The 11,562-nt window shown below is 40.4% G+C and overlaps 1 protein-coding gene across 1 annotated transcript in view; it reads left to right on the plus strand.

Annotated features, from left to right (window-relative positions):
* LOC117530656 (vinculin) overlaps positions 1–11,562 on the plus strand; it is an 83,326-nt gene that overhangs the window by 53,603 nt on the left and 18,161 nt on the right. The window contains exons 7-11 of the mRNA XM_034193534.1: positions 5,980–6,070; positions 6,201–6,348; positions 9,074–9,227; positions 9,347–9,522; positions 11,352–11,542. Of these exons, the coding sequence (XP_034049425.1) occupies positions 5,980–6,070; positions 6,201–6,348; positions 9,074–9,227; positions 9,347–9,522; positions 11,352–11,542 (760 nt within the window). The remainder of the gene's footprint in view (positions 1–5,979; positions 6,071–6,200; positions 6,349–9,073; positions 9,228–9,346; positions 9,523–11,351; positions 11,543–11,562) is intronic.

Below are 11,562 nucleotides of genomic sequence, written 5' to 3' on the forward strand. Positions count from 1 at the left end.
AGAAGAGTTGTCCAAGAGCCAAGGACTGCTTCAGAAAGACCTGTAATAAGCAGGTGCAATTGTTTCAAAGAAAACAATAAGTAATGCACTCAGCCACCATGGCCTGTATGTACGCTCACCACACAAGACTCCATTATTGAAGAAAAAGCATGTTGAAGCGTGTTTAAGTTTATTGCAGAACTTTCTGTGAAGGCTCTCAGTTGTCCAGGTGGTTTCCACAGTAGAGAAGCTTGAATCTTCAATTGGACTGGGTTGCTTGACGTGAGGACATTTCGCTTCTAATCGCAGAAGCTTCCTCAGCTAAAATTCTTGCTCTGGTAGTCTGACTTCTGTCTTGACTCTTGTAGAGAAGAATAATAGAAGGCACAAAAGCTGGAGTTTTAAACCTAACCAGACCCCTCCTACTGAGAGGCAGGCTGCTATTGGCTAGTGACAAACAATTGCTCTAATTAGCACCTATTGTGCTCTAGTTAGCACCCTCCTAATGACAGGGCAGCAGTCCCTCCTAACGATGGGGCTGACGGCTCTCCTGACGACGTGAATGACTCATTACTATGAAAAAAAAGACTGAAACTGCTTTGACCTGAGTACCCCATTATAAACAAGGGACAACGCGTGTTTCAGACCCCCTCCCCGGTAATGCTGGGTTTCAACTGTTTCACATAACAATGCCTCCTCCCCTCTCAAACCATTTCTTTTCTCTGGCTAAGATTTTAACTTCCTTGTCCTCAAACATGTGGTTAGTGTCTTTAAGGTGGAGATGAACTGCAGGCTGAGGTCCACCAGCGCCCTCTCTGCGGTGCTGGTATAGCCTTTTGTGCAACAGCTGCTTAGTCTCACCTATGTAGTGTTCGTTACAGTTTTTCTGACATCTGATGGAATATACTACATTGCTCTGTTTGTAACTAGGGATCCTGCCCCTAGGGTGAACTAATTTCTGTCTCAAGGTATTAACAGGTTTGAAGTAAACTGGGATTTTGTGCTGTCTGAAGATCCTCTGTAGTTTTTCCCCCTACTCCTGCTAAATAAGGGGGAGACACTTCTCTTCTTCTTGGCTCTGTCTCCTGTCTGTTTGGTCTCTTTGTTCTTTGGAAACTTCTGCACTTTATCCACTACTAATCACCTACTGTGTCTGCAGCTGCTTTTACATAGCTCCCTGCACTTTTTGTGTGAAGGTCATGTTGAAAGCTTCTGTGAATTAAACGTATGCTGCAAAACATTTTAAAGAAAGTTTGTGTTAAGAGTGTGTTATGCAAAATGTTGACAACTTTTTGACACTTTTTACTGTAGGAAAAGATCGGCCTCAAATATCGGCATCGGCCTCCAAACTTTGTCAATAATCTGTGTCGTATCATCCCTCAAAAATCAGTATCGGTCGACCTCTACAACATAGGGTAGAGTGGCCTTTCTCAAGACCACCTGGAATTGTTGTGGGGTTTTTTTTTTTTAAGCTTTGTCAGAGAGGTTACAATTTTGCCAAAATTGTTTGGCTTTTTGTCAGCGTTGCAAAAGTAATAAAGAATTATAATTCAGGTTTTGGTGGGATTGTTGGATTTAGCCTTATTAAGTCTGTGCTTTTTGTGCAGACAGTAATCAACTTTCAGGATGGTACACTTTCAGTTGTGGTGTTGTACCGCACCAGTCTCTACCCTCAGATAGTTTCCAACTAGGTAAATGCCTTAAGTGACAGCACTGCCACCAACCCTGTTGGGAGATTGACTGTAACGTGCATGTTTTGATTGATTTGATTTATAGGAGATAGATGAGAAGCATTTACGCTAGATGCTTTTTAGTAATGTGTGTATGTATACAGGCATAGTACACAGCAAGCAGCAGTGTCCTGATAGCTGTATGATGGGATTGAGCTACTCACAAAAAGACAGTGTCATTTCTATATTGAAAAAAAATACTATTGCCCATGTTTTTTTCCCTCATACATTTACCACTTTAAACTGAGAATGAGTTTTCTGTCATAAATTTGACTTTAATATTGGAAAGGTTCTTCTCAGATATTAACGTCCTCACTCTTACTTGGGCCATAATTATATTGTTTGTTTTTATGACAGTGACACTAATGTGTTGCCGTACAAACATACAAGTCAAAACACAAAGTAAAAGTATCCACAACCATAGGCTTAAAGGATTATCACCGTTTATTTCATTCAGTAAGTTTCTGTAAACCATTACCTGTGCTTGAGTACATTCCACAGATGTGTGTTCCAGTTTTGGCAACCCATTTTGGTGTGGTCCTCATCAATAATGTTCATGTCGATGTTGGTGTTCAACCACTTCCTTTAAACTTTAAACCTAAGGCACCGTAATGTTTAGAAATGTTCTATGCTTCTCGATGGACAGAAATGTTGAAGTTGCACAACAACAACATACACAATTCTCTCCATTACCACCCTAAAGAAACATGGCGGCCGTGATGCTTCGTTCAGTGAGGTGACTGATGCGGATGTCCAAACTGTTAGAATGTGAAGAATTGATAGAAACAAACCCATGACCTTTGTGCTGTGAGGCAAAACTGTAACCGGTGTTCTACTGTACCACAGAAGTAACCAACGTGACAAACTGTTCAGAAAATGCAGCAGATAAACCGTTTTGGAATGTTGCTGGTGAATTTTGCTTTAATCACTCACTTTGTTCTCCAGCTTAGCTTTATGTCCTATAGCATTGGTTCCAAATTGTGACACAGGGCCTTCTTAGAGGCTGAAACAAAGGTTTAATTCATCCCTTTCTCATTTGTCATTGACATTGGCAGGATATATATATATATATATAATTTAACCTTTATTTAACCAGGTTAGTCCCATTGAGATAAAGATCTCTTTGCAAGGGAGACCTGGGCAATTGTAAAGTTTCCAATTCACCTAACCTGCATGCCTTTAAATGTGGAAGGAAACCGAAGCACCCGGAGGAAACCCACACAAACACAGGGAGAAATGCATGCATGCAAACTCCACACAGAAATGCCACAGGTGGGAATCGATCACATGACCTTCTTGCTGTGAGGCAACAGTGCTAACCACTAAGGCACCGTGTTGCCCATATATGTATATTTCTTACTTATTCAGCAAAGCATATTTTTAAACAGTGTGTGGGGAAATGTCCATTTCTGTTTGACATGAAAAAGTCCATTGATTATACAGTTAGAGTTACTTGATTGATTATACTTCTAATATTTATCTGGCACATAGTCCTCTTTAACTAAATGGTCTCTGCACACTGTGATACAAAGTGAGTTGGAAATTGTTCCGACTGATGTTGGTGAGCCATTTTAAAAATGTGGGGTTATCGAGGGGAAACCTACACATGCATTTTATCTGTTTTAAGGCCATGGAGTAATAAGAAAGCATGGTCATGATACACGATGTGGTAAGAAAAGACTGAACAGCAGCACATTATAGGTTTAAGTAAACAGACTTTCACTCACTTGTGAAAAGAGACATTTTTGGTCTTGTTGCTCTGATTTCTGCAACCTAATATGCACAAGTCTTTGGCATCCTGACTCCGATGTCCCAGCTGCAAATGTGTCTTTTTAAAAACTTGTAAAACTCATGTTTGCAGCAGAGAGCCGAGTTCCACGCAGCCTGTTTTGACCACTTACAAAATGGTGACCACGCAGCCTTGCCCCCACAGGCTCACGATAGGTGTGCCCTCTAGCCTTTCTATAAAATATTTATGTGTGGGACATGTTTTATATGGTTTTCGGCATTATAAGGGGAGGTGGGTGAAATCATCAGTAATCGGGGCATCAAGTTGTACCGTTTCACTTTCCAAAAAATTTTATTGAAAAATCCAGACAGTTTTGTTTGATCTCTGCACTTCCAAGATATATAAATTACTTCAGGTTATATTAATATTATATAATATAATATATTAATATGGTGTGAACACAACTATTTCTATGACACATTTAAAAATTACTGCACCTCTGCACCAAAACCTTAGAAATTACTTCAGGTTATATTAATATTATATATAATATAATAATATGGTGTGAACACAACTATTTCTATGACACATTTAAAAAATTACTGCGCCTCTCTGTATGTTCTAAACAGTCCATGGTGCTGATTTAAAAAAAAAAAAAAAAAATATATATATATATATATATATATCCATACACTCCTGTTTTTGTACATATGATAGGTGGCATTGTCCTGTGTAGTATGATTTGTTAATCCTGTATTGCACAATTTACTTGGTTCAGACATGGCGAGGTGATGAAGTTGTGCCTTTTACCTTCTCCTGAAAAAAAAAGAAGAAAAAAACAAACAGGTCAGCTTGATCTCCGCATCTCCGAGGTATGTTTTACTGTGAGCTGATACTGAAATTGGTCCAGACAAACCAGTGTCCCAAAGAATGCTGGGTTCCTGACACATTGGAGATGTTTTCTGTTGCAAATTGTCTGAATTACTGACCTGCTACTGGTGGTAGTCGGTGTGTTCACCGTTTACTTGATTAACTAGAGCACCGCGCTCATAGAATGCAATCCTCCACCAACACTAGTTTTCAATTCCACAAATTTTTATCTTAGAAAATTTTTCAAGGTTAAAGTCCTGTTAGAAGTGGCTTTTCATAAGCTAAACAATAATACAAACTATAGATCAAAATGGCTTTTCAACATTAAAGTCAAATATCCCATAAATCCGCAATATGGATCAGATGTGGATCAAACTTAGTCTGTTTATTGTTAGTGCCAGTTTGCACCTCATTGTCACAAATGAGTGATTGAAGGACTTATGATTGAGATATAATGCAAAATGTACACCAAATGGGCTTTTCAATATAAATTCAAATGTCCACAAAATCCACAATCCGGATCAGATCCAGATCAAACTTTGTCAGGTGATAGTGAGTGCCAGTCTGCACCTCACTTTCAAATGAGTGATTCTCATGAGAGTGATTGGAGTATGTTTAAGATATAATGTAAAATATACATTAAATTGGGTTTTCAAAGTTAAATTTAAATGGCCACAAAATCTGTAATGTGGATGAGATCCAGATAAAACTTTCTCAGTCTATAAAGGATACCATCCTACATAAAACTCTCAGATATGAAGGAAATTCAATCTTTGTTGACAGAGTTATGAATTTTTGAATATTCTTTCAATGTTAAAGGATAGGGATTTGTTCATTTTTCCAAGAGTTTTTCTGACTTTGACCTTTGAACTTGAAAATTGAATCAGTTCTTGCCTATCGGGATATGAATCCTCTGTTAAAGAAAAAAATCATAATGATATATGAATTATTGTTGGTTACAGGCTGTTCACAAACAGACAAAAACAAACAGGGGTAAAAACATGACCTGTGCCATACTTTGTTGGTGGAGGCACAAATTTCCACTTTGTCTTGTTTTCTTCCTCATTACTTGTAAAGGTCAAATAAACCAGTTCATGGGGGAGGAGACATTGATTTAAAAAAAATGTTGGCTGTCAAAAAGGGTGTGATGGAAACTGTTTGACAAGCATTGTCCACCAGGACTCCGCTTTATTCTACAGATTTGAACAATGAATGGAGTCATTGTTGAGTCAGCTGCTGGATCTGGTTGTATCTCCATCCACTCTGGATGAGATACAGCAGTGTCTTTTGGCATTATGTCACGCTCGATCTTCACAGCAGAAGAGAATGAGCCACACCCACTGTGAGGTTGTGTCCAACAGATCTGAGCTTCACAGCTGTTTTCTTGTACCTGCAGGTTGTTTGATGACAAAAAATGATGAGTGGCTGGAGGCTGCTGTTTGTTTTTAATCCCACCTTGATATAAAGTTTGAATTTCAGCCTTGGATGAGGAAATAAACACTCCATCCAGAGTGTCACTGACTCATCACTTGATATGCTGTATAGTGTATATGCAAAATGATTACCTTACGTGTGTACTTACAGAAAACGTATAAATACAGTATGTGGCATTTCTTAGTATTTCTTGGATACACTGAATGTCTTAATTTGCTTTTCTGTTTCAACCTCAAGGACACTGAGGCTATGAAGAGGGCTCTGGGACTCATCGACTCCAAGATGGGTCAGGCTAAGAGCTGGCTGAAGGATCCAAATGCTCAACCTGGTAATGTGTCCACGATGTCCTCAACCTGAATATATTCCTTCATGGTTCTGCTACAAGTGGTGTCCTTGGGTTGATAATATTGATCTGCTGATGTCACTGATTTGTCTGACCGCATGTGTCATATGACTAGGGGAGGCAGGTGAACAGGCCATTCGCCAAATCCTGGATGAAGCAGGGAAGGTGGGAGAACTGTGTGCGGGGAAGGAGCGCAGGGACATCCTGGGCACGGCCAAGGCTCTGGGCCAGATGACTGACCAGGTGTCTGAGATGCGGGCAAGGTGCAGTCGAAACGTCATCACATATGATATGTACTGTATATGTGCCACTCTAATCGGACACTCCAGTGTTCTACTACTGTGCTTGTTTTAGATTCTGTAATGTGCTTGATTATGAATTTTTGTTTTCTCCGTTCTCAAATTAAATGTTTGATAGGTAGTAAGGGGCTTATAATGTGTATGAGTGTGAATAATAACCTTAGGATATGAAATCTGGATGTGACAAAGGGCATTGTCACCCTCAATTAAAACCATGTGTGTGATATTAAACTGTAATCCACTTTAATCCCTGTTTGAATTACTAATTTACAAGTGGATCTACAGAAATGTCAGGAAATTGTCCCAAACACAGCCTTAGATCCTTCTTACTGATGCTACCAGGCTGGAAAAACCCTGAACATTACAGCTGTTTTCTCATATAAAGTTTGGACCACATCCAGAGGACCAGGTCTGGACATTGTCTGGAGTTGGCCCCCTGGAAGTGCTCAGTTTGGTTTAGATGAGGTTGTGGTGCTTGGCTCGAGTGTGCAGAAGGCAGGATATGACTCAGAAGGTTCTCCGCTCTTGCCTTTCCTTGAATTGGTCTTTGTTTTTGGGACAAACCTGTCTTATTTTGTCAATTTGGGTGTGCTGAATTCAAATCTGCCACATGACAAACTCGATCTGACCTCTGTTGACCTCTAGAGGTCATTGAACTTTGTGACTCTAAGGGCCCCTTCAGAGCCCAGTTTCTCAGCTTCATAAGCAATCAAATGCACTGAAGTGATGAATAAACTTAACAAATGGCCATCTTTTTTCAATTATAAGGTGCTGAATTCAAATTTTTCATTTAAAGAACTCTATCTGACCTGTGGTGACCTCTTGAGATTATTGACCTTTACAACCAAAAACGGCAAACTGAACACAGTTTCTTTCCTTCATAAAATAATTACATATGTGCTAAAATGATATTTAAGTTGGCAAATAGTTTCATGGTGTGAATTTCAGGCGAGTATTCAATTGTATAAAATGGGAGTATAAAATTTCATATCTTAAACTTGCAAAAAAAAGTGGATCAGATACTTACTTGCCTCACTGTATAACGACTGAGTAGAGCCTTGTCATTTGATTGGTGGTTTGTATGTCACATGACATGGATTATTTGTACCATTTGCCATTGTGTTTCATTTACCGTGCAATAGTAAAGGATTATTAACCTCGCTTGCTCGATCTAATATCAGACTGAGGTGTTGACAGCACCTCAGTCGGTTAATAATTTGTGTATTACATGGCTATTGTATAAATGAACACAAACTTATGGTATCACCCAAATGTGAAAGCTGCTGACTGTTTGGGGCTCATAGTCAGACCCGTTCGCTTTCTTCACCTCTTAACAGATGGTCCGGTCGTTAGCTGGTAACCTTTCAGTCTGTGTGTTTTTTTTGTTTTTTTTTGTTTGTTTCCCCCCCCCCCCCCCCCCCCCCCCCCAGTGATAGTTATGGAGTCTGTCATGTTCGACTTGGTTTTCTAGTCGTGTTTTAGCTTTCTGGTTTCTAAAAACGTGGTACGCGATCCGGACCGATTGTCATGGTAACAGTCTGATAGGGGAAAATATCAGACCGGAAATCAGCCAGTCAGAGTGCGTGTAGTGTCGTAGCCATATAATAATGCTTTTTAGTGTGCCATTTTAAGTCTATATGAAATGTGCTATTGAACCCCCAACCATCGCACACACTCACACATTTAGCTAAACATGGCTGAGTTTGTTTTGCTGACCGATGAAAATTTGAGCGAGCTAATTGACGGTGCTAATTCCTCTAACACATGCGCACACACACACACACACACACACACACACACACAAAAACCAAACAAATCCACAACACTGTCATCCGGAGGCATGAAGAGCTGTTAGGATGGAGAGCTGGACAAATTTCTGACGTGTTTTTTCACCGGACTGAGCATACAACACTCTGTACACGAGTTAGTTCACGGCATCACGGACTACATCGTCAGAATTGTTTTTGAACTATCTGACTGTTTTTTCCAAATTGACTGTGAAGAATTTTGGACTCCAATTTAAAGTTTATGTTGGACTGTTGACCTCAAAAGACCAGTGATGCACCAAAATGTTAAGTCCCTTTTCTGTTGCTTATAAATTAATAAAATATCAAATGACAAGGATCTATTTTAGCTGTTATATGAAACAAATAATGAATTTTTTTTTTCATTCATTCAATGGAACAAATATTTCATGGGGTGAAAGATGGGATGTTCCATGTTTCACCTCATGAAATATTTGTTCCATTGAACTCATAAACATTCATTATTTGTACACTAGTCCATGGGTACAGTCCTTGTCCCTCGTTATGTTCTCATAAAGTAAAGTCTGAGCATGTGCTGGTACCATGCTTCATCACATTCACTACACAACAGAACTGCTTTGTTTCCTGGATGGCAAGCACCCAGATGGATATCCAGTGCATCCCCACATCTATAAAATAAACTATTTGCTGCAGCCTGGTGAAACATGGGTGTCCCCTTGGCCTTGTCCAGCCACTGGGGTCCTCAACACTCAAGACACCTGTGCACTGGATCATGCACAGAGAAATGTCAAAGCTGACGCTCCTTCACAATCCAACCTAAATTCCTTAAATGTGATCCGGGTTATATATCTGAGTTAATGAACGTGGCCACACAAGTGCTATGTTGCAGGTTTTGGTAAAGGTGTTTTTCTTTGTCCACCCAGAGGTGAAGGTTGGTCCCCGGCCACTATGCAGAAAGCCCAGCAGGTTATCCAGGGGCTCGACTTGCTCACAGGCAAGGTGCAAAATGCTGCTCGCAAGCTGGAGGCCATGACCAACTCCAAACAGGCCATCGCTAAAAGGATTGACGCTGCACAGGTCATCATTCTCCTCGAATGCAAACAGACTCTTATTTAACAGGGTGCTGTGTGTGAGGGTTGCTGCAGTCATGACACTGTAGGAAAATGATTTGGTCTCTCCACGTCTGCTTCCTGCAGAACTGGCTGGCAGACCCTAATGGCGGCCCAGAGGGGGAGGAGAACATCCAGGCACTCCTTGCCGAGGCCAAAAAGATTGCGGACATGTGTGAGGACCCCAAAGAAAGAGACGACATCCTGCGCTCCATCGGAGAGATCGCAGCCATTACTGCCAAACTGTCTGACCTCAGAAAACAGTAGGTGTTGGGGAATTTTTGTCACAGAGGGTTTTTTTTTTTTTTTTATTGAAACCTGAGTTGGCTTTTCCTCCCTCTGTGTTCACCTGATCATCTTTCGCACTAGCTCAGAGTCTGAGTGTACACCAGTGAAAATGTCGACTATGTCAACAACATGCAGCTATTTCCACAGTCCTGTTTAGCCCACACAGACACGGAAAAACAGAAGATGGTTGTCAGCAATTTTCTTCATAAAACAGGATTTCTGAAGTATTTCATTCTTCTGCTCCATTTTCTGCTGCTCATGCCTGCAAATGCAAGACTGGTGCTAAATGATGACAGTATGCGCATATGAACTCTGATTGAAATTGTTTGCAAACTAATTTACATAAAATAAATGGACAGAGAGAGAGCGGGAGAAAGAGACGTACATATCCACATATCTTGAGTCAGACTCCCAGTGATTAAAGTTCTCCATCGCTATGATGGATTTCCATCAATTGGTCATTCGCGCTTTGGGAAAATCAAGGCTGGATGCAAGATATAAAATTTACCACATTCAAAAATTGATTTTTAGAATAACGCTTTATTTTTGTTTTTTCTCCTGGCAGTGTGAGCCTGTGTCTGTTCCTCTCATACCTCTATGTCCTGTCTGCAGGATGTGGAGGGATGTAGTGTGTGCGCTGTGACATACACACAGCACTGTGGTGTGACACATCGAGCAAAGTGCGCAGTTCTACAAACATATTTTTAAATTTTTTTTTCAAAGTCTACTCTGAGTGTCTCCGTGAGTGTCCTTGCTGTGGCTAAACTTAAAACACGGAACATGCATTAACAACAAACAGGTTTTTTTTTTTTATACCCAAAATATGTGTAAAATCTCTTTCCGAGGACATCATGACATAAATGCACAGATAAAACCTTCTTACCTCTCAATGAGGTCGCGTTTTCCACATAAATACACAAATTCTTGATCGTTCCTGCTCAGAGACTGCAAACCAGGAGCGAATTCAGGCGGAAAGAGGGGACGTGTCCTCCACAACACCCCTTGATTAAAGGTCCACTTTTGAAGACATTTTCATATTACTACTTATAATAATAATTATAATAATAATAATACAATCATGGACGTCCAACAGCTGTGGTTTCACCACCGTGCTTATGGTGTGTATCAGTGCCTTTGTGACCATTGCAAAAGAGTTTTATATATGACTTTTTTTTTTTTTTTCAATTCCCCAACAGAGTCTGTGACCTTAATCTTAAGGGGGCTGTGACAGAGACTGCTGGCAACTCTCCCAAATCACTGAGGCCTTATCTCTGTGTGATTGGGGCTTAAGCTAAACTGTGAAAGTGCGCTTAGATTTTTGGTCGCTGTGGTGGCCTTGCTGATGTGGGCGTGCTTCTGTGTCTGAGCACAAAAACTCAGTAGCATTTGACCTGAAAATAAATAAATAAAATAAAAAGGTTTCTCAGTGCCCTTTCAAATCACTTTTAATTTAAATTAAGATTCCAGGATTTTTATTATCTTTCAAAAAGAGAGAGATTTTGGCTTCTGTTCTATTAGGCATTATATCTACTGTTGAAATTATAAAAAGACAGAACTTCACCTCACAAATGTAGCATCAACCACACTACACAACTTGATTGACAACCACTCAGTCAGACAATTTGTCCCTCCCCAACTCTCAAATGGAGCCATCTACACTTGAGCAGGAGCAGTGGTCTGAAACATCTGGTTGTTACTGTTTTCTGTTTTGCTGCACCCACCCACCCCCACATTGTGTTTAACACTTATCTTTATATATTTGTTTAAACACTGTTTGAGATGTGTCTGCTAATATGAATTCTAGGGGTAAAGGCGACACCCCTGAGGCTCGAGCTTTGGCTAAACGGATAGCAACAGCGCTGCAGAACCTGCAGTCGAAGACCAACAAAGCCGTGGCCAACAGCCGGCCTGCAAAGGCAGCTGTTCACTTGGAAGGAAAGATCGAGCAGGCCCAGCGCTGGATAGACAATCCCACCATGGATGACAGCGGCGTGGGTGAGTGTGACTTCAATCCC

This window comes from Thalassophryne amazonica, chromosome 18 (assembly GCF_902500255.1).
Source record: "Thalassophryne amazonica chromosome 18, fThaAma1.1, whole genome shotgun sequence".
NCBI classification, from domain to species: Eukaryota; Metazoa; Chordata; class Actinopteri; order Batrachoidiformes; family Batrachoididae; genus Thalassophryne; species Thalassophryne amazonica.